At 51.2% G+C, this 24,199-nt stretch overlaps 1 protein-coding gene across 8 annotated transcripts in view; it reads right to left on the reverse strand.

Moving 5' to 3' along the window:
• The window catches only part of AFDN (afadin, adherens junction formation factor), a 129,024-nt gene that overhangs the window by 60,823 nt on the left and 44,002 nt on the right, over positions 1-24,199 (reverse strand). For 7 of the 8 annotated variants that reach the window (XM_047769737.1, XM_047769732.1, XM_047769736.1 and 4 more), the window contains exons 6-9: positions 9,564-9,721; positions 5,107-5,218; positions 3,617-3,784; positions 705-749 (exon numbers count right to left, since the gene is read on the reverse strand). In XM_047769737.1, coding sequence (XP_047625693.1) covers positions 705-749; positions 3,617-3,784; positions 5,107-5,218; positions 9,564-9,721 — 483 coding nt within the window. The remainder of the gene's footprint in view (positions 1-704; positions 750-3,616; positions 3,785-5,106; positions 5,219-9,563; positions 9,722-24,199) is intronic. The other variant, XM_047769738.1, reaches the window with a different exon arrangement.

The following is a 24,199-nucleotide window of genomic DNA, read 5'->3' on the forward strand; positions in this document are numbered from 1 at the left end:
TGAACTTTACATAAGAGAAAGTGTCTGAATGCTGCATTCGACATGCGAAAGTGGCATGTAACCCGTAAAAGACAAACACAATACTTCCACGTGGGACTGAAGACGACAGACCCTGATGCACAAACCGGGAGGCACAAATTCAAGTTAAAGCACAGCTTTGCTACCGAGACACGACGACTCTCACCCAAGGCGCGTCTGGGGAACAGCGCCACCTGGTGGTGACGGGAGCCGGCCTCCCACAAGGACCACCTCTCCCTCCTCAGCCCCCAGGGACCAGGGGCCAGGGGCCAGGGCCCCCCCACGCCCACCCCCCGGCTCCTCCCCAGGAGCGGGGAACAGACCAGGCCGCCTGCCTCTCCCACGCTGGCTCGCCTGCTCTCTCCCCTGCTCCTGCCTCCTCCTCCCCGGCTTCTCCCCTCTTCCTAATGTGTGGGGGGTTGAAGGACAGGAAAATAACCCTCTCCCTTCTTTTATTCTCACTTAAAACTTAGCGTGAATAAAGCAACTGGACATTCCTGCGAAACAGGCTTCTAGCAGGTGAATCCCGGACGTGGAACAGCTACTAGACGAGGAGAAAACGACAGCCCACTACACCTGCTAAGAGAAGGTCTTTACACGAGTCCGCGAACGAGGGCATCGAGGACCCCGGCAGCTGGCACTGCCCTGCCAGTCCCCAAGTTAAAGCGGAAGGAAGGCGGCGTTACCTTCGTGAGGGTGATAGCTGTAGTAGGCAAAGTGACCCCTTCTCCCTGGGGTGAGCGCGCGCGCAGGGCCCAGGTGAGGGCGGCAGCAGGAGAGGCCGTGCAGAAGGGGAGGCAGAGAGAGACAGGAGACAGGAGAGGGTGAGCTGCAGTGAGCCGCTTTCCAAGGAGGAAAAGCACATTTCCACCCACCCGCCCGCCCGCCCGCCTTCAGGCTGTGAGGACAGGACCGTGCCGGCGGTGTGTGCTGTGCAGACCCACGCAGGCCCGGGAGGACACCGAGACACGTGGGGTCACCAGGCAGGAGGCAAGTCAGGCCAGAAGCCCCCCACTGGGAACGGCCGAGTCCTTCCGTGGAAAGAGCACCACCAGATCCCAAGCGGAGGCTAAAATGCCTTTTTACCCCATTTCTCCCCCAACCTCAGGACCCCAGCCCAGCCTCGGTGGCAGATGTGTGGCCGACACGTGTCCAGTGGGAGGAGAGGACTCCCTGGTACCAAGGCAGCGTTTACGAGGACTATTTTCCTGTAAATGGAAAATACGTCCGTTTCAGGCAGCAGGTGCTGACTGTGCTCGGCTACGAACAAGGACAACGGAAAAGCCGGCAGAGCACGAGCCAGGACCAGCCGGGCCCCTCGAGCCTGGGCCTCCGGTTGGCTTGCTCCCTGGGGGTGGCGGCACGTGCGGGTCAGCGGACAGGGCACCGGAGCACCTCTGCGCCCCCCGCACTGCCCGAAGGTGGCTGGGAACCGCCCGGGGAGGGACTGGGCTGGCAGGCACGCGGTACAGGCGGCGGCCAGTGCGCCGTGACAAGGAGCCACAGCCGCCGTCCGCCCACCGTCCACTCCCCTCCCACGCGCAAGACAGCACCACAGACTGGGACCTGGGAGACGAGAAGCAGGAAACAGGCAACTGTTCCTAGAACCCAAGTCCCCAAGGTCAGGGATTGGTCTGCTTTGTTGGCGACCCATCTTCAGGGCCCAGGACAGTGTCTGACACACACCAAGCATTCGTTCAATGGACCAAATGAATGGCTCCTCAGCCTGAATCTGCTACCCACCCAGAGCACCCTCCCATCACGCCTCTGAAAGTTACTCTGCAGCTGCGACTCAGTGGCCGTCCCTGTGCCCGCACACCTGTCTTCAGGGATGTCCGCTGGGAGGAAAGATGCCTTGGCTTCCAGCATGTCGAGCAAATAGTAAAGGACAGACCCAATGGCCCCGAGTCTAAGCTCTAACCAAATGGCTGTCTCACAGCTGCGCCCCAGCGCCGCCCCTCGAACACACGACACGTGGTGGGTGGTGTTCCCAAACCAGTGAGAGAGGCTCAAATGGGCCTGGCGGCCGGGAGCTGAGGCAAAGCCACTCGAACATTCTCCTCCCAAGCAGCTCCTCGATTAAAAAATAAGATTCATGGCGGGGGAGGGAGAGTTCCCCTTGTGGCTCAGCCATAACGAACCCAACCAGTACCCGTGAGGATGCAGGTTTAACCCCTTGCCTCACTCCATGGGTTAAGGACCCAGCGTTGCCACAGCTGCAGTGGAGGTCACAGATGCGGCTCAGATGCGGCGTTGCTGTAGCTGTAGTGTAGACTGGCTGCTGCAGGTGCAGCTCCAACCCGTAGCCTGGGAACTTCCACATGCCGCTGGTGCAGCCATAAAAAGAAAAAAAAAAAAATCTTTGGTGTTTCCTTGTGGCTCAGTAGGTTAAGGATCCGGCATTGTCACTGTGGCAGCTCAGGTCACGGCTGAGGCACGGGGCGGATCCCTGGCCCAGGAACTTTGGCATGCCACGAGTACAACCAAAAACACCAAAAAAATTGTTTTAAAAACGTCGAAAAAAACCCCTGCTACCTGCAGCACAGGGACTGTAAATCACAGAGCACTGGTCAAACCAAGACCGTTTTCCTGTAACAACGAAACAGGACCCAGCTGTGCCGCCAGAGCACTGAGCACAAGCACCACATCTAGCCACCAGCTACAGACTCGTAAGTAAAATAAACTCAAGACCCAAAGAGGAGACCATCGTTCCTGCCCAGGGAACCACGGGCTACGGACGTAAAGCCAGCTTGGTCCCGGCCTTTTCCATCATCAGTGACGGAGCCTTTTTTAAAGCCGTCCTGAGTGGGAGCGTGACGCAGTCCCTCACGGCACGTCCTGAAACAGGCCACGTGGTAACAGCACGTGAACCAAAGAGCAAGACGTGCTTCGGCTGAATGATAAACAAACGTGCATCTGTGTTTTACACATGCGCAAATGTGTGCTCTACAAACACGTGTGTACAAAACATTTCTCTAAGAATGTCAACGTTTGTCTCTACCTACGGCCACCTTACAACAGCTTTAGCTTCAGAGAGCTCAACAAACCAGACGTTTGGAGCCCTCGCCTGAACGCGCGCTGCGTCCACTGGGATTTAAACGGAACAGACTGTCCCCCTCCAGACGGACGTCCCAGCTCGCTGGGAAGACCCTCGTCGGACACTGCCCACACGCCGAGAAACAGTGCGACACACACACACACCCGGCTCGAGTAAACCTGCCCTAAGAGGTGCACACGTCACTCGGTCGTTTTCAGTAGTTTGATATTTTACAGGGTTTATGCAGGAAGAAGACTTTTAAAAGGGAATGCATCATTTAAACATCTCCTTAAACCGCCTGTATTCACGATTTAAAATTTTGTTTTCCCATGTTCATTTTTGTTCGTGTGAAATTTATTTTTATGCACGAATATATATATATATCCGGTGACCTTAAGCGTTTTTGCTTTTTGAATAAATACCTTCTTATGATGGTTAGTTACTTTTAAAGACATAAATGGTCTCTCTAAAGGCTGCCAGCCAAAAGAAAAGCCACGTAACATAAAACTCATGAGACAGCACAGCCCGTCCAGCTGAGAGCGCACACCCGGCCCGTCTCACCTGGGCTCAGCTCCACTAGGTAGGGCAGCTTCTCCGGGGGGAGCGCAGAGCCATAGCCAGAGCCGTCGGGCCGCTCCTTCCCCTTGGGCGGCTTCCCCTCCGCGTGCTTCTTGCTCTTCTTGGGGACGTGCTCCGGGGGCCTCCTCTTCAGCTGGAAGACCAGCATCCCTAGAAGAGCAGCACCGTCAACGCTCAGCCAGGCTCCCGGCCGGGGAGACGGCCAGAGGCCTGGCCACAGCCACACCGAGATCCATCAAGAAAGCCTAAGTGCGCGACCTCTCCCGAGGCGTATTTAAACGCAAGGGTACCCAACTTGCACGTTCCCTCGGTGAAGGAAGTGTGACTCCCTTGATGTGCTCTAGAAACCCTGGCAAGCAATTTCCAAAGGATATTTTAAATGAACAACCACCCAAGCACATTACATGCTGGAGAAACAGCACACCGGCTTGGGAATAAACCATCGCTGTGGGTAAAGAGCCCTCTGACCAACAAACACATTCACACACATCACACACGCACACGCGATGCACACACACAGTCGTACTGTGATTCTTACTTAACTCAATGGAATTAAAACTCAGAATTCAAAGCAACCTGACTTCAATAAAGTTTAAATTTATGCTGCTGAGAAACAGTACCAAGCAAGTGTGTGTTTAAAACTACCAACCTAGGAGTTCCCGTTGTGGCGCAGCGGCAACGAATCCGACTAGGATCCACGAAGACATGGGTTCCATCCCTGGCTGTGCTCAGAGCGTTAAGGATCCGGCGTTGCCAGGAGCTGTGGTGTACGTCACAGACGCAGCTCGGATCTGGCGTTGCTGTGGCAGTTGTACGCTCTGACCCAACCCCTAGCCTGGGAATCTCCATACGCCGCATGTGCGGCGCTGAAAAGCAAACCAAAACCAAAACCAAACCCAAAAAACCCTACCAATCTACATTCAAAAACTGACAGTATCAACTGGTAGTAAGTTTTTGTCTTTATTAATGCAAAGGCCGTCTACTGAGCAACAGTTAGCTGATGATGCGTATCTGAAAGCAAGAAGACTCTATTTCATCAAAAGCACTCCTTTAATCCCTCACCGCTTTGGAATAATGAGGGGAAGTCATCTGAATGGTGAAAGGCCTGGATGTGCGACATGAAATGACTAAACCACTGGACAATGTTTAGGGGCTCCAGTTACTCTCCAGCGATGACCACCGCCCCCACTTCCGGCCAAGTGCTCAAAACCCGCTTCTTGGAGACACGGTGCTCCTCCCGGGAGGCGACAGCCTCTCCCAGGTCCCGCACGGGACTCACCCAGCAGAGCGAGGCCCTCAGGGTGAGGGGCCGCCTGGGAGCCACCCAGCAAGTCCACGCAGGGCAGAGGCGCCCAGCCGGCGCAACGTGCTGTCACACACTCCTCGGTCCGCCAGCAAGTAAACGGCCAGCCCACCGCGGGCACGTTCACGCATCACAGAGGTAATTCCTCAGCCAGTCCGGTCACCCTCACCTTTGTCACCAGGCCATTCCCTGAAGATCTGTAAAGGACACTCGTCATCGTCCAGGATAATTTCTTTAGCACCTTTCTCGTCCGAATGCTGGGCTCCGGGAGGAAGCATAACCTAAGAGGAAAAAACCAGTAACGGTGACTATACCGAAAAAGCAAATCTGCAGGTGTTTAAAACAAAGAATTTCCTGGGTTTGACTGAAGAAAAAAGTCACTGTAGAACTGAAATGATCGCACACTGTGAATAATCCTCAAACCATCGACAATCGGCAGGAAGAGCGTTTCCCACAAAAAGCCTAGAGAGCTGACGGGGCCTTCTCGCTCCCCTGCGCCCTGCGCCGGCCCCGCCCAGAACCCTGGTCCGCGAGCTTCTGACAAACCCTCCCTGGGATGAGAGTGGGCAGCGGCGAGCCTGCGAGCAGGTTCCCAAGGAAGCGACTTGAGCGCTGCAGACCCCGACCTCTCCATCCATCACCCACCCGTCACCACCAGCTTCACCTAAAGCGGTGCGCTTCGGCCGAGCGCGTCTGGGCGGGGGGTCAGAACTCAGGCCCTCTGCTCCGGAAAGCGCTGCTTAGGTACCCAGGCTCCGCGGCTCCCGCTGCAGGGACGGGTGCCAACCCTGACCCCCAGGGCTCTACGTGAGACTTGAACCTTCTTCTCTGAGACCACTGTCCTTCCTTTTCTCTGGTTTTCTGCAATGTCGAAGTGACACGGCTGGCGTGGACCTCTCTCAGAGCGACGGCCCCACTCCTCAGCGGCCCGGCCCGAGCGCCAAGCCTCGGGTCTGGGAGACAGTCTAGTCGGACTTCTTCGGGAACTCCTCCTCCACTTCCTCTTGCTTCTTCTGTCGGATCCCCTCTGATTTCATTCTAAGATACTCCACCCTGAGACTCTAGAGTCGGATCGCCTCTTCCTGGCACATTTCCCCAGCTTTTCCCTCCAGCCCATCGCCGTTCCCCACATCCTTGGGCCTCCACAGCCCTCTGTCCACGCGGCCTCCTCCCAGCGGCCCAGGGTCCCAGGGTCCCGGTCTCGGCTCAGGGACGCACTGCCCTCCTCTCTCTGAGTCTCAGTCTTCGACCTCTCCCCCCCCCGTCCCGGCTCCTTCACCTCCAGGGTCTCTCATCTGAGCTGTGCTGGTCTTTCATTTAAAGGCACGCGCAAACGTCTGTTGGGTCTGGGCCGTCCACTCACACCTGACAGTGAGGCAAAGACAGCGAACAGTGACGGCTGCACGAACGGACAAGGACCGCCGCTGGAAGGCGCAAGAGGCCGGCGGACTAGAACGTCCAAAGGTCAGTTTCCAGAGAGACTGTCCTTCTCCGGCCAGCGAGTGCCTTCTGGGAGGAATCCTTAAATGTTCTGGCCGTCAGCCCCCTGCGAGCGGCCTTCCACTCCATCCTGCCCACAGCCAAGAGCTGCCGACGCCTGTCACCCTCCGGGATCAGCTGCTCCAGCCTCAGAGGACAGATGACACCACGGCGGCCGGGACGGGGCGGGAATTCTCAGGGTGACTTTCAGCCCCTTTGCTTTCAGCCCGAGAATTTTCCAGGCTGCCCGGGAGGGCTGGGGCCCAGGTGCCCCGCGGCCCCCCACCCCCACCCCCCGCCGGCCGCTCCTCCGCTGCCAGGTCAGACGGCGCGCACTCGTCCGCAGCGCTCACCGCGCCCTCGCGCCAGCCTCCTCTCACCCTCTCTGCTCCCGTGCAGCGACGCACGGCTTTCTATTCCTCTACTGCCATCTCGACGGGATAAGCACATCTGTTTCCTCATCTATTTCCAGCTGAAAATTGGGCTTTATTCATAAAAATACTGACCTGTCAAATATTTTTTCCAAGTGAATGTAAATTCTTAGCTTTTCAGCAAAAAGAAAAAAGCCGTAAAACTCAGACAAGGTCTTTTGCGTAATTCCAGCTGTAGAAACACTACCAAGAGCTGAGGGCTTAGAGAGGCCCTCGTACTCTTTTCCCAGACTGCAGACTGCAGGCTGCAGCATCTGACTCATCTACAGACTTTTCATGCAAAGCCAATCACATTTCCGGCAGGTTTTACCTTGACATTGATAGCTGATTCTGAAACGTATTTGTAAACGCAAAAGACCTAGAATAACCAAAGCAATGTTTAAAAGTGAAAGCAAAAAACAAAATGTGGCCTTTGCGTGATCTGCAGGCTCACTATAAATCCGCAGTTATCACAGTCTGGCACTGGCAGAGGGTACAAGACATGCAAATGATCAAACAGCAGGCTCCACAAATAGAACCAAACATACACACGGTCAACGGACCTTTGACAAAGGTGCCAGCGCACCCAGTGGGAGACAGGAAAGTGTTTTTACCACAAACGGCACTGGATCAACTGGGTATCCGTGTGGAAAAAAGGAGCATCGACGCTCAACTTGCACCATCCACACACACGGCCTTGAAATGGAGCCAGAGACCAGAATGCAAGACCAACTGAAAACTAAAAATGTCTGTAATGAAGTACAGGGTGACGTGTTTGCACCCGTGGCAAAAGCAAATTCCTATCGAGAATACAAAAAGCATAGAATGCTAAAAAAAAAAAAAAAAAAAAAAAAGATAAATGGACTTCAACAAAATTGATACGTTTTTACCCTTTGAAAAATACCATTTAAAGATGAAACGGCAAGCCAAAAGCCACAGCCTGGGAACAACGTCTTCCCAACACACGGATCCCACAGAGGACTTGACGGGACGCGTGTCGGTGAGCAGGGAGGCCGGGCTCGCCCTCAGCGAGGCTCCCCGGGCCTGGCGGCTCAGCCGAAAGGCAAAGGGCCTGGCGTCCCGCGGCGGGCGGCGGGAGGAGAGGCCCGAGCTCTCGTACATCCCAGCGGCGTGGAAACGGTTTCTTTCAGATACACTCCGCCTGCTGTGAGAGTGAGGCACTTCCGAGTACTGGCTCGACGGACGGAAAAGTGCTTCTCTGAGAAGACCCGCAGGCCTCTGTTCACAGCAGGTGTACTGTTTGGGGCCAGAAACTGAAAACCGGAGGCAACACAAACTCCAGCAACAGGGTAACGGGTGGACACACTGCAAGTGATCCATGAAACGAGACACGACTCGGCAAGAAAAAGGAGGCAACTGCTGACACACTAGACCACAGAGGGGACTCCTGCAGTCACTACGCCGAGTGAAAGAAACCGGGCAGGCAGTTAACCCGACCAGGAACCTTGAGCACGTGGGTTCGATCTCGGGCCTCGCTCAGTGGGTTCAGGATCCGGCACTGCCGTGAGCTGTGGTGTAGGTCGCAGATGCGGCTTGGATCGGGCGTTGCTGTGGCTGTGGGGTAGGCCTGCAGCTGCAGCTCCAGTGTGACCCCCTAGCCTGGGAACCTCCAGATGCCCTGGGTGAGGCCCTGAAAAGACCAAAAAACAACAAAAAAGAAAGCAGGCCAAAAAAGAGTTCACACTCTACAAGGCCACGTAGGCAAAAATCCTAGAAAATGCAGCTCATCGACGGTATCAGAGGGCAGACTTGCAGGTGCCCAGGGAAAGGGGCTGAAGGAAGCGATGGGTCACCCAGAGGGACAGGGACGCCTCCGAGGGCGAAGCAGCGGCTACTGGCGCTGCCAGGTCTAAGCCATGGCACCGTCATACGCTGTACTCTGACGAGTCCTCAGTCACCCTGGTAGGGAATTCAAATGGGTCGTCACACTTTCCCTACTTAATAATCCATTGCTAAGTGAAAGGAAGATACCTTTTTAAAAAATCTACTTCCGATGAGATTACGACAGGGAAGAACTCATCATAAAGAAGTCAGTATATACTTGCGACTGACTTAAAGGTTAAGAATCTTCCAAAAAGCGTGGCTTGGAAGAGAAAATCTGCTCGATTTTCCTTCATGTTACCAAACCAATTCTGAGGCATAACGTTTTACTGTACTCACTGAGCTCTAGGTCAAAGACGTGTTCCTTAGGCCTGAGCAATCACGGATGACTACTAAGCCTATCAAGCAAATGCTGGTGAATGATGAACGGCAAACCAAAATGGATTGAAAGTGGAGTCTTCAACAACATGCCTCAGTAAAATGAGAACACCACTCAAGCAAACTTTACTAAAACAGTCACTATAAATGCAAAATAAAAGCTGGAAGGCCATGTATCTAATCGTTAATGGTGCTTCTCCTTTGGTGCTGGAACTACAGAGAGTCTGTACTTTCTTCGATTCGCCTTTTTGTACTTTTCTCCGTTTGTAAGGGGAACACATCTCTTCCCAGTGGAAGGACGGATGCTGCTGCTCACATAAATCTAACGCATGGTTTCTCCCAGATTCTAGGGACGGCCTGCGGGGAAAACCAGCCCAGGTTTAACTGGCATTGGAAGACCAGCTTTCTCACCAACACACCACTGTAAATCAACCATATTCAGTTCAAAAGTAAAGAGACAGAGTCTCTGGCCACTGCCACGCGCAGCACTGCTGGGCACTGACTGGGCAGCACCTACCCGGGCGATGCAGTAATCCTTCGGGTTCTCCTTCTCCAGACCGTACTTCTCCAAAGCCTCCGCCACGGCAAAGTCGGCGGGGTCCGTGGTGGACAGCAGGATTGTCTTGTAGGGAATATTTGGCTTTAAACTATCCGCATAAATTCTCAATGTTCCACCTGAAAAAAAGGAGTGCGACACCTCTGAGCACAGCTGCGTATTATCCCAACAGCAGAGATCCGTACAGTAATTCCACTCCACCTCCTGTCCGGTGACACACATCAGCGGCGACACGGTCACCCGGTCACGCTTGGCCAAGGGGGTAATTCCACCCGCCGAGGCCGCTTCTGTCCCCTCTTCGAGCCCAGGCAGTTTTTAGAACGAAGCGACTCCACCACGGCTGCAGGACGGAGAAGGGGGACCCGCAGCGCCCTGCCAGCGCGCGGCTCGCGGCTCGGCCGCCCGCCCCCACCCCCGCGCCCTCACCTGCCCGCCGTCATCTACCTGCTTCCCCCGGGGGCACCACTTCCTCGCCATCAATCTGAAACTTAAAAACCCAGACAAGCATAACCCCACGAAATAACTCAGTTTTAGGAAGGTGAACTTCGAACCCAGACACTTCCGGTGCTGGAGTCCACAGACACCGCACGAGGTATCTGCCACCAAAACCACTTGGCTCTGTTTCTCTCTCCAGCAGCCCAAGTTCACTTCCAGCCGGGAACGCGTCTGCCAATTCGAGCAGAGCCGTCTGGATGCCTGAGGTGTTCCGCTTATGTTTCCTTTTTAACGGAATTCCACATAAGTATTATTGCTATTTTTGGTGTCACAACTTGCCTTCTACTTGGGATTTACTTGGGATTTTTAAGCCCTGACACCCTCTGCCTAGAGAACGGGCCAGGGGGCCAGGGCGAGGCGCTCAGGCCAGGCTCCACCATCCTCGGCTCTGTGTGGCCGCAGGGAAACTCCCAGCTTCCCTCTCTCACCTGTAAGTGCAAAGAACTGGATCCAATCTGTGTGGATCTCCTGAGGCAAATTCTAAATTTCTATGACTCTTTGCCTCTGCTGAATTCCAACGCAGTTATTCTGGCTACTGAATATTCCTTTTCAACAAGTCTAGCACATGATGCATTATGACAGCTTGACCATAATAACACAATGCTGGGTTGGTTTTTTTAAAAGCACAATCAGCAAGTCCTGACTGGTATTAGAATGAGAACCTGCTGACAAGGCCAGGAGTCAGGCTGTCTAGAAAATTACATGGACTGAGGAACCCCCACCTCCGCCCCCACCCCACTCCCAATACGAAGGCGCAGCGTGAACCAGTCAGTGTCCTACCTCCAATTTTACAGGGAGGAGGAAATGCATAAGAAAATAAACAGTTTAAGACAGTGGTGTAAGTTGTGAAAACACAAAGCACAGACGTAAATGAGTGATGAAGGGTTTCCTAAGCCCTTGTCTGGTGTTGTCTGGCGAAGGGAGAGCCACGCGGCCACCAAAAGCGATTCCTGGCAGAGTCCAGCACAGGCTGAGGCCTCTCCGTGTGGGGCAAGTCTGGCCGCAGTCAGTGGCCAGTGTGGCCAGACTGGGGTGAAGAGGAAGAGGGGGGTCAGAGACCGGCTGAGACCAGATCCCACGGGACCTCACAGCCCGTGACCGCGAGCTCGGGTGACATCCCAGGTGAAGTGGGGGCCCCTGGGAGGCATTAGGCTCTCAGCGTGTGTGCATGTGAGACAGTGGGGGGGGGGGGGGCAAAATGCCACGTGCGTCTGCAGGCCTCACACGTCGTCTGTGCACTTCACACGTCTGCACTCCCTACACGCCGTCTATACGCCCTAAATGTCGGTCCGCCTCACGCATCTGTATGCCTCGCACATACAAATGTAAGCCTCACACGTCTGCACGCTTTACACGTCTGTAGGCCTCACACAATGAGCAGACGGGACCATCCGCCTTGAAAGCTGAGGAGACGGACTTCAACCCTCACTCAGGTGGGGACAGAAAAATGCCAATCTAGAGCTTTAACATTTCTAGAAAACGTGACCTCTGCTAAAAGCTTGGACGAGTTCGTTACAATCCTAAAGTTACAGACCACAGACAACGAAAGACTATTTTGCCTGAACAAATTTAAGAACAGAGTTTATCGGAAAGTCATTAAAAAAAAGTCAACAGTACTGGGGGAAATCTAGACGGGGGAAAAGGAGGAAGAAGCACTCCCCCTACCCGCCCCGAGCACACGTCAAACTCCACCTGCACGTGACATACGCAGCTTCTCACTGAGGACCATTGAGAAAGCGCCACGGGAAACGCGCAGGAAGGCAGGAGAATGACAGGTGGGGACCCGTCCCCCGGGGGGGACCCACTGGGGAGCGAGCCCCTCAGCCACTCACTGGGCCCAGCCCAGGAACTTCTATATGCCTCAAGTGTGGCCCTAAAAAAAAAGGTATTTCATGCAAACAGAAATGACAAGAACATAGGGATAGCAATACTAACAGACAAAAATAGACTTTAAAACGAACTCTGTAACAAAAGACAAGGAAAGGCGTTATATAATGATCGCAGGTAATACACTTATGAACATACAGGCACCCCATACGCGAACACCTAAACATATAAAGCAAGTATTTAAAGACTTTAATAATGGGAGGAGTTGACAATAATACAACAATAGTAGAATTTTACACCCACTAACATCAGAAATTGTCCAGCAAGAAAATCTATAAGGCAACACTGGCCTTAAACGACAAAACAGATTAGCTGGACTTAACAGCTCTATCTACAGGACAGTCCCCCTAAAAGCAGCAGAGTACACATGCTTTTCAAGTGCACACGGAACATTCTCCAGGACAGAGCACAGCTGGGCCACGAAACAAGACGCAGCAAATCTGAGAGGACAGACATCACATCAAACACTTATTTACGTGCGAAAGCAGAAATCAGTTACAGCAAGAACAACAGGAAAAGCACAAACACATGGACTCTAAACAACATGCTACTACAAACATCAATGGATCAATGAAAAGAAATCAGAGGAAATCAGAAAATATCTCAAGACAAATGGAAATGGAAACACAGCTTTCCAAAATCAATGGGGTGCAACCAAGGCAGTTTTAAGAGGGAAGTTTATAGTACAGGGCTACCCCAAGAAACAGCAAAGATCAGAAATACACAACCTAAGACACCATCTAAAGGAGGCAGGAAAAGAACAAAGTTCCAAGTCAGCAGAAGGAAGGAAATAATAGATCAGAGAGAAAACGAATAAATTAGATACCTAAAACAACAGGAAAATTAATGAAACCAAGAGCTGTTTTTTTTCAAAAGACAAACAAAATTGTTAAACCTTTAGCAAGGCTCAACAAGAGGAGAGACAACACAAATAAAATAAAAAATAAGAGAAATAACGGCTAACACCCCAGAGAAGCAAAACAACACTAAGAGAATTCTATGAAGAGTCCCACGTTAACAAACTGGACAACCTTGAAGAAACGGACAAACTTCTAGGAACATAAAAACTGCCAAGACTGAATCAGGAAGAAACAGGCCATGTGAATAGACCTATCGCTAGTAGTGAAATTAACTCTATAATTTAGAAAACTCCCATCAAACAAAAGTCCAGGACCAGACAGCATCCCAGGAGAATTTTACCAAACACATGAAGAAGCACTGATTCCTATCCTTCTCGAACTCTTCCAAAACCCTGAGAGGATGGACCACTCCCAAGTGCATTCTATGAAGCCGCTATGACACAGAAAAGAAAACCAGGCAAAGATACTATAAAAAAATTACCTTTGACAAGTAGCTGTAAAAATCCTCAGCAAAGCATCAGCAAACCAAATCTAACGACATGCCAAAAGGATCACATACCATGATTGCGTGAAATTTATTTCAGGGACGCAAGGAGGTTTCGTTCGTCACAAATCAATCAATGCAATACCCCACATCAACAAAAGGCAAGATAAATACCACATCATGTCAATATGTCAGAATTTTGTCATGTGACAAAATTCATCATTCACAACACAAACTCACATCCAAGTCAGAACAGAGGGAACACATCACAACATCATAAAGGCCTTTAATGGCAAAAACCCACAGCTAACATTACGCTCCACAGTGAAAAGCTGAAAGCACTGCCTCCAAAATGAGGAATGAGACAGGGATGCCCATTCCCACTTCTATTTAACACTGCATTCAAGGTCCTAGCCACAGCAATCAGACAAGAAAAAGGCACTAAATTGAAAGGAAAGAGGTAAAACTGTCACGGCCAAATTCAGTAAAGCCGCAGGATATAATATTCATATGCAGAAATCTGCTGCTTTACTATACAGTAGTAATGGACTATCAGAGAAAGCAAGCAAAAAAAAAAAAAAATTCCATTTATAATCACATCAAAAAGAATAAAATACTGTGAAATACTAAACCAAGGAGGTGAAAGACCTGAACTCTGAAAACTGTAAAACTGTGTAGGGAAATTGAAGATGATACAAAGAAACAGAAAGATATCCTGTGTTCTTGGACTGGCAGAATTAATGTTATTAAAATGCTGACACCACCCAAAGCAATCAACAGATTTAACGCAATCTCTATCCAAAAAAGACCCGGAACACTTTTCACAAAACTAGAGGAAATAACCCTAAATTTAATGTGGAACATAAAAGACCCCAAACTGCCAAAGCCGTCTTGAGAAAAAGTATAAAGCTGGAGGTATCATGCTCCCTAATCCCAGACTGCACTACAGAGCCACAGTGATCGAAACACCATGGTACTGGTACACACACACCCCCCACAGACACACGAATCAATGGAACGGCACGGAGAGCCCAGAAATAAACCCACACACACATCTCTCACGGCCAGTTCATCTACGACAGAGAAGGCGTGAATACAAACTGCAGAAAAGACCCTTCTCTTCAACAAGCGGTGCTTGGAAAACAGGACAACGACACGCGGAAGAATGGAATTAGGAGTTCCCGTCGCGGCGCAGCAGAACCAATTCGACCGGGAACCCTGAGGTTGTGGGTTCGACCCCTGGCCTCACTCGGTGGGTTAAGGATATTATTAATATTATTATATTATGCTATTATCATATTAATAATATTTTTTGCAAATGAAACAAAAGTAAAAATAAACAAGCAGAACCTAACTAAACTTAAGGGATATTACACAGTAAAGGAAACAAACAAGAAAAAGACAACCTGCTGAATGGGAGAACGCAGCTGCTAATGACAGAACTGGTAAGTGGTTAACATCCCAAACACACAATGTTCACGCAACTCGATGCCAAAAGAACAACCCAATTAAGATGAAAGAAGAGGATTCGAATCTGAGATCGGATTGAGGTGGTGGAACAGAGGACTGGAGCTCAACTTCTCTCCTAAAAACATCAAAATTACAACCAAACGCTGAGCACATCCACAACCAAAGGGACCAGAAACCTTCAAAAGATATCCCACTCCAGAAGACAAAGAGGAGGCCACCTCTAGAGGTAGGAGGGGCGACTACTCAGTATAACCAACCCCATACCTCCCGGGCGGACAGCCTACAGACTGGAAAGTAACTGCATCACAGAGACTCACCTACAGGAGTGAGAGGTCTGAGCCCCACGTCGAGTCCCCACACCTGGAGATCTGGCACCGGGAGAAAGAGCCCCTGGAGCATCTGGCATTGAAGGCCCCAGTGGGGCTTGTGCACAAGAGCTCCCCAGGACTGGGGGAAACGCAGACCCCATTCTTAAAAGGCATGCGCAGACTTTCACATGCCCTGGGTCCCAGGGCAAAGCAAAGGCTGCATAGGAACCTGGGTCAGACCTAACTACAGTTCTTGGAGGACCTCCTGGGAAAACAAGGGATGAATGTGGCTTATTGTGGGGGAAGGGCACTGGAAGCAAAGCGCTTAGGAGTATTTGGCAGCGTGCCTTTCTCCGGAGGGGGCTGTTCCGGGAGAATCTGGTTGACACCCGTCAGCACCGAGAAGCCCCAGACCAAGCAGCAGTCCAGGTGGGGTCACAGCCCCGCCCTCAGTAAAGACCCCCTCCACCCCAGGCATACAACCACCTCTGATCTCACCCAGAGACAGAGCCCCGCCTAGCAGAGGGATAGGCATCAGCCCCACCTACCAGTGGGCAGGCATCAGCCCCTCCCATCAGGAAGCCTACGGCAAGCCCCTGTACCAACTTCAGCCACAAAGGGAGGCAAACACCAGAAGTAAGAGAGGCTACAACTCTATTATCTATAAAAAAAAGTCACCACACCACAAACCTATAAAAATGAAGAGGCAGAGAACTATAACTCAGCTAAAGGAGAAAGAAAAACCCCAGAAAAACAGCTAAGTGATCAGGAGACTCTCAGCATCCAGGAAAAAGACTTTAAACTGCTGATGCTAAAGACGATGCAAGACATTGAAAATAAACTGGGGGCAAAGATGGATAATTTACTGAGCAAAGAGATACAAGATATAAAACTTAAGCAAGAAGAGATGCAGAATACAATAACTGAAATAAAAAACTCACTAGAAGCAGCCAACAGCAGAATTCAGGAGGCAGAAGAACGAATAAGCGAGGTGGAGGACAGACTAGCAGAAACCACGGATGCAGAACAGAAAAGAGAAAAAAGATTGAAAACAAATGAAGAGAGTCTCAGGGAACTCTGGGACAATGTGAAACGCACCAACATCCGTATTATAGGGGCGCCAGAAGGAGAAGGGAGAGAGAAGGGGACAGAAAAAAACACTTGAAGAGATAATAGCCGAAAACTTCCCTAACATGGGAAAGGAGCCACTCACTCAAATCCAGGAAGCACAATGAGTACCATATACAATAAACCCAAGGAGGAACACCCCGAGACACATATTAATCAAACTGACCAAAATTAAAGACAAAGAGAAAATCTTGAAAGCAGCTGGGGAAAAGAAACAAGTAACATACAAGGGAACCCCAACAAGGTTATCGGCAGATTTTTCAGCAGAACCTCTGCAGGAGAGAAGGGAGTGGCATGATATACTTCATGTGATCAAAGGAAAAAAACCTCCAACCAAGATGACTCTACCCAGCAAAGCTCTCATTCAGATTTGAAGGAGAAATCAAAAGCTTTACACATAAGCAAAAGCTAAGAGAATTCAGCAACACTAAACCACCTTTACAACAAATACTAAAGGAACTTCTCTAGGCAGAAAAGAAAAGGCCACAACCAGAAACAAAAATACCACAAATGACAAGGCTCACCAGTAAAGGTATATATACAGTAAAGATACAAAATCATCCATGCACAATTATGCCACCAAAATCAGAAATCGTGAGAAGAAGATACAAATGCAGGACACTGGAGATGCACTTGCAATTAAGAGACCAACAACTTAAAACAATCTCATACACATAGACTCTTACATCAACACTTCAGAGTAACTGCAAACCAAAAATCTACAGTCGATACACAAACAAGTAAGAAAAATCAACTCAACTACAACACTAAAGATAGTCATCAAACCACAAGAAGAGAGAACAAGAGAAGAAAAAAGAGCAACAAAAATAAATCCAAAGCAATTAATAAAATGGCAATAAGAACATACATACCAATAATTACCTTAAATGTTAATGAACTAAACGCCCCAACCGAAAGACAGAGACCGGCTGAATGGATAGAAAAATAAGACCCATATACATGCTGTCTTCAAGAGACGCACTTCACTTCTAGGGACACATGCAAAGCGAAAGTGAGAGGATGGAAGAAAATATTCCACGAAAACGGGGATCAAAAGAAAGCCGGAGTAGCAGTACTCTTATCAGACAAAATAGATCTTAAAATGAAGAATATTTTAAGAGACAAGGAAGGACACTACCTAATAATCAAAGGATCAATCCAACAAGAAGATACAACAATTTTCAATATCTACACACCCATCACAGGATCCCCACAAGACATAAGGCAACTGCGAACAACCTTAAAAGGACAACTCGGCAATAACACAACAATAGCGGGGACTTTAACACCCCACTTACAGCCATGGACAGACCATCCGGACAGAAAATCCATAAGGAAACACAGGCCCTGAATGAAGCGGGAGGCCAGGTGGACTTGCCAGACATTTGTAGGCCATTCCAGCCCAAGTGGCAGAAAACATCCAATCACTTTTTCCAGACAAGATGGAGGACAAAGCGTGGGCTTATCTCTGGCATCAGCCTTCCAAACGTTTTCTCAGGTCAGCCTCCCAGGGCAGCAGAAATAAAAGCAAAAATAAAGCAATGGGACCTAAACAAACAGACAAGCTTTTGCACAGCAAAGGAAACCATAAAAAAACAAAACAAAACAAAAAGACAACTTACAGAATGGGAGTAAGCAGTTTCAAATGACAACTGACAAGGGTTTAATCTCTAAAGTACACAAACGACTTATACAACTCAACAGCAAAAAAGCCCACAACCCAATTGAAATATGGGCAAAAGACCTGAATAGACATTTCTCCAAAGATGTACAGAGGGCCAACAGGCACATGAAAAAAATGCTCAACATCCCTGATTATGAGAGAAATGCAAATCAAAACTACCTTGACATACCACCTCTCACCAGTCAGAATGGCCATCCTTAATAAATCCACAAATACCAAATGGTGGAGGGGGTGTGGAGAAAAAGGAACCCTTCTGCACTGCTGGTGGGAATGTAAATTAGTACAAGCACTGTGGAGAACAGAATGGAGGCGACTCAGAAAACTACATACGGATCTACCACATGACCCAGCCATCCCACTCTAGGTCATGTATCATACACCCGGGCAAAACTTTCCTTGAAAAAGACACATGCACCTGCATGTTCACTGCAGCACTAGTCACATTAGCCGAGACGTGGAAACAACCTGAACGTTCATCGGCAGAGGAACACGGATTAAGAACATGTGCTATACACACACATGGTGGAATACTACTCAGCCATAAAAAAGAATGGCATAATGCCATTTGCAGCCACATGGAGGGAACTAGAGACTCTCACACCAAGTGAAGTAAGTCAGAAAGAGAAAGACAAATACCATACGATACCACTTACAACTGTAACCTAATATGCGGCGTGAATGAACCTTTCCACAGAAAAGAAAATCATGGACTTGGAGAAAGGAACTGTGGTTGCCAAGAGGGAGGGGGTGGGAGTGGGATGGATTGGGAATTTGGGGTTAATAGATGCAAACTATCGCCTCTGGAATGGATAAACAATGAGATCCTGCGGTGTAGCACTGGGAATTATATATGTGGTCACTTATGATGGAGCATGATAACGTGAGAAAAAAGAACACACATATGTATGTGTGACTGGGTCATCTTGCTGTACAGCAGAAACAACAGAACACTGTAAACCAGTTACAATGGAAAAAAATAAAAACGCTGCAATTAAAAAAAAAAAAACTAAGAAAACAGGCAGAAGAATTGAATAGACATTTTTCCAAAGAAGACACACAGGCGGCTAAGAGGCACAGGAAAAGATGTCCAACACTGCCACTCATTAGAGAAACGCAAATCAGAACCACAAGGAGCTGTTACTTCACACCAGTCAGAATGGCATCGTCAAAAACTACAAATAAAAATGCTGATGAGGAACGGAAAAAAAGGTAACACTTGCACACTGCTTGAGGGAGTATGCACTGGTGCAGTCACTATGAAAAGTATGCAGGTTTCTCGAAAAACTAGAAATAAAATGATCACATGATCCAGCCATTCCATTTTTGGGTATACATCTGAAAACCACCTAAAACAGGAGTTTGAAAACAGTCTTGCACCGCAATGTCCACAGTAACATTATCTGCAGACCCAACAAGTGGAAGCAACCAGGCGCCCTCCGCAGACGAGCCGGCACAGAGGCAGCGCGCACTCACGCGGGCCCCGGGCCAGCGCTCAGCCCTACAAAGCACAAAGTCCCGCCGCCTGCAACGACACGGATGGACCCAGAGGTGACCACACTTGGTGACGCAGGGCGGACAGAAGCAGCCCAACACTGTGTGCTTCCACTTGCCATGTGGAATCTGAACACTAAAACACACAAGCGTACACACGAAAAAAGGAAGAGACTCACAGACCCAGCAAACAAGCGAGGGGTTGGCGGAGGGAGGAGGGAGGAGGGAGGCGAGGACGAGCGGAGGGAAAGGCTGAAGGACCCAAACGCCGACGTACCAGGCAGAGGCAACCGGGCAGCACAGCCACTGCTGGGTGACACTTTCAGAGGGAATACAATCTCTAGGAGCATCCACTCACGCTGCCATCCACCCGAGACTGAGACAATACTGGAAGTCAGCCACGCTCGCCTTAAAAAGCCAGCGCGTACGGTCTGCACGGGTGAGGAGACCCGGGGCGGCACCTCTTCCAAAAGACGCGCGGCCTGGCGAGGCAGCTGGAAAGCGCCTCCTCTCGCGCGCGGCCAAGTGCACCTCGCAGCTGGACGCGAGTCCCTCCCGCCAGCTGCGCGCTGCAGAACATCTGCTGTCTCAAACTTGACTGAGTGCTGAGGCACTTGACCAAAGCCCAAACCAAACCAAACAACACACGGACAGGCTAGTTTTAGAGGGTTTTAGCCTGAAAGCGGGACGCCCTAGTGTCACCGTGGCAGAAGCGCGTCCCTCTCCATTTTCCAAGGAAGGAGAGAGAAAAGAGAAGCTAATACTGAAGCCCCTGCCACAGACTAAACCTGTCCGTATAAGCACACGCCTCACTCTCAAATCCGGGGGGGGGTCACCAGTCCATTTGGAAGATGAAGGCAGTGCGGTTCACGGTGCACAAGGACCCCAACCATAACGCAGCCCCAGAGCCCGCGGCCCAGGACCCGCTGCTGCCAGACCTCCCGCCAAACGACGGAGGTGCCAGGCTGACCCCGAGGGCACCGTGGGGTCAGGTGCCCCTGGGAGGCATCGCCAAGCAAACAGCCCTGAGTGGTAGCAAAAGCACGTTCCGAAGCCCAGGACCAGAGCCTGTGACGACGTCTGATGAGCTGTGAAGAGAGTCAGGCTGCTCTAAGTCTGTCCTCAGAACGTGGGCACCAATCCTCGGGCTCACAAGGCAGCAAAAGGAGAGACTCGGCTGCTCCTCTCAGGGAACCCACCCACACAGGACCGCACGCTTACCAACCCACGAGCTGTGCAGACAGCTACCGCCGCTTACGGGACGTGCTTTCCCACGTTATTGACGAAAGAAGCCCCCAAACCACTGGAACTTCCTGCATCCGACTGCCGTAGCACTGGCCACAAACAGCGCTCCTGCCGACGGCCATCGGCAGAGAAGAGCACCCCCTCTCACCCGCAAGCGCCGCTTTCTCCCGGGGCCGCCGGGTCTCCCGCCGTCTGTCCGTCTCTGTACCACCCCCCGCACGCTTCCTACCGCAGGACACCGCTCCCCCGCGCAGCGCAGCAGAGCGCGGCGCCGCTGCTCCAAGAACAGGCGACTCCCTGCTCGAGACGGTCTCTCCCCTTGACACCCTCGCTGGCACCCCAGTCCCGGAGCCGGCGGCCTGAGGACGTCCTGGGCCACGGGCGCCCCTGCCAAGACACAGGGGGGGGCCCGCCTTCGTCTCCAGGCGCCCCTTCCTCCACCGACCGGCATCCACGCGGCTCCTCCCCAGGGCCTCGCCCTCGGGAAACGCCGACGTTCTCTCGCTGGGCAGCTCCTCGCTCCTTTCTCTCCGCAGGGCCCACTGCCCACGAGCGAGCTCAGGGACTGCGTCCTTCCACGGCTACACAGGCCTCTCACCAGGGCCGGCGGCTTCCAGTCGCAACCCCTCAAAGCTACCCGCTGTTCTGCTCTCAGAGTCACTGCTGCAGGTTTGAGGCTCGGGCCAAATGCTAAGCTCTCTAGAGCCCTAGCTTACAACTCCTCCAGCAGTTTATTAACACACCACATCAAATGTTCCCATCGGGTACCCCCAATGGCAGAAGAAAACAGACACGGCTCTCGGGGAGCAGAGCCTGAAGTGACACACGCAAGGTTTCCTGTCTCGTCTCAACAACACATACAGATGCTGCATCCGCATCCACGTTAAGATGCTATTTCTATGGACTATTTTATGAAGTTACTCATGAAGACAGACACTCTAAGCCAGCCACCTTCACCCGACGCACGCACCCCCGAGCCCATGCTTGAACACTCCTTGGAGTCCCTGAGGAGTCACCTCCAACTCCTGCCCGGGGCCTGGAACGTGGCCAGCACGCGGCAGGTGCCTGAGCAGCCCCGTCGCTTCCAGAGCCTTTACTACACTGAGAGGTGCCCTCTCCTTCCTCCTACTTTTCTCTTTCCGGGCATCTCTCCCGGGTCACTTCACACCCCGACTGAACGAGACAGGACACGCACAGACAGACACCATGCGGGTCTCGAAGGTCGCCTAGGAAACTATTTACGGACCCAATGAGCCTCTCAGGGCCCCAGTTTCGCATCACCGATAACTACCACGCCCGCGAAGCGAGTGATCGAGCCTCAGGTGCGAAGGCGCCGAGGCCCAAGGTAACCAGGCGATGCTCTCCGGGCGGCCCCCCACGGCGCCCCTGCGGGGAAAGCTAATGCTCTGGGCAAGCTCACACGAGAGGGGCCAGCGCGATGCGGTCACGAAGGCAGAACCGAGGGACCGTGCGGGGAAGAACCACGGTGCCCGGACGACCTCAGGGATGGCGACGACGTAAGAAGGCCACTCACGCGACAGCGAAGGACACCGTCCCCCTCGAGTCAGACTCAGGTGTGAGCACTGCTCCCCCGGGGAGGGATCTAAGCTGCCGCCACAGAAACGTTTCAGGGGACAGGTACACAAAGGACCCGGGCACGAAAACCCTTTGACTCAGGCTTGGATCAAGAGAATGGGCCCACGATTAAGCAAATCCTTGCCAGCCAAAAGCGCTCCAAACTCGGCTTCCGAGAAAAGCTGCCGGTCCCGACATTTCAAGCACCAAGACTCTGGGTAGGTACCAGGTGTGGAGGATGACGCCCGGGGGCTGAAGCCCCGAAGGGAACACGGCAGCAGAGCTGCGGAGCTGACGACGCATCCGGGCTGACCCAGCCGTCCAATGCGCCGATCTCTCGAAACTCACATGACGATGCTATTATTTTCTAGCACGCACAACCATATCTAACTTGTAACTTTGTAAGAAATAGTTGACTTGCTGAATACAGTTACAGGTTAAGTACAAATAATAGTTTTATATCAAGTATCTAAAACCATACGAAACCAATTTATAGATCAAATAGTAAAGTCGTATGTTTTAACATCTCTTTACAACCTGTATTAATCCCCAGGATATGCGCTAACTAGAAAAATCACAGCAGGAGGGGGCACAGGATGTTTTCACTTAAGTAAAGGGATTTACAGGGACAAGGGCTGGACTTCTCTAAATATACCTTGCTTTGTAGATTTTAATAAGAAACTACTAAACAACACTAAGTTTTACAGAAACACATCTCCAACATCAAGAGTAAACTAAAAGCAGTAACCGAAGCGTAATTCATTGCGGGTTCATATCACCTGCACAGGAATCGACGGTGTGATTTCAAGACACCGCAGAGATTTCACAAAAGGGCTAAAATGCCTTCAATATCATCCTGTTATTAATAACAGCATTGCTGGAGTCCCCGTCGTGGCGCAACGGAAACGAATCCAACTAGGAACCATGAGGTTGCGGGTTTGATCCCTGGCCTCGCTCCGTGGGTTAAGGATCCGGCGTTGCCGTCAGCTGCGGTGTGGGTCGCAGATGCGGCTCGGATCTGCGTGGCTGGGGCTGTGGTGCAGGCCGGCAGCTACAGCTCGGATTGGACCCCTAGCGTGGGAACCTCCATATGCCGTGGGTGCAGCCCTAAAAAGACAAAAAACAAAACAAAACAAACAAACAGCATTACTTTTATTTTGATGTTATAACTATGTATTATCAAGAAAAGCAAACAAACAAACCATGAGGAAAGACAGTACGAGAAAAGACGGCGTGACCGTGAGCCTGGGTCTCCTGCCACACGGCGGAAACTGGGGCCACCCTGTACATCAGCTGCGCTTTGGTGAAAAGACAACGCCCCGCAGGGGAAAAAACAAGAGAAACATGGTACCCCTGTTCTTAGGAGGGAAGGATTTTATAAGAGAAAAGACACCCAGATGTTCTAAAATCCCAGCAGTAAAGAAAACCAGGTACATCCTAAGCTCCGTCCACCAGGCAGGCTTGGACCCCAAGACCAACCGGGGACAAGGAGCCTCCCAGCCTCATCCCAGCGAAAGGAACAGGGCTCCTGAGGGAAGGAGCTGAGCCCTAGCGGGGGGTGGCGTGGGGGTGGGGGGTGGCAGGTGAGCCTGGACAGCCTGTCCTATGGCGAAGTGCTCCCAGGTCACTGGGGCCACAGCAGACACGGCGGCAGCTGCAACGACCCCCGGCTGGCTCAAAGTGACAATTCCAGAACCCCTAAGGACAGTAACTGCTACAGGTGGGAAAACACTGAGCGGTCTCACAGGCATGACTTTATTTAAAATCTTACAAGCCACTGCTCACCTGTGGATGATACTAAGGTAAGTATTTCTGTCCCACTGCCCCTGCCCCCACCCAAACCCTTAAACCTGTATTTAACCAAGGAGATAGAGAAATCAAGATAGAGAAACCAAGGGATAAACAGCACAACAGGATGCAGCCACGAAACCTATGTGACATTCAACCTAGGGTTTTACAAGAAAGCAACA

This window comes from Phacochoerus africanus, chromosome 2 (assembly GCF_016906955.1).
Source record: "Phacochoerus africanus isolate WHEZ1 chromosome 2, ROS_Pafr_v1, whole genome shotgun sequence".
In the NCBI taxonomy this organism is placed as follows: Eukaryota; Metazoa; Chordata; class Mammalia; order Artiodactyla; family Suidae; genus Phacochoerus; species Phacochoerus africanus.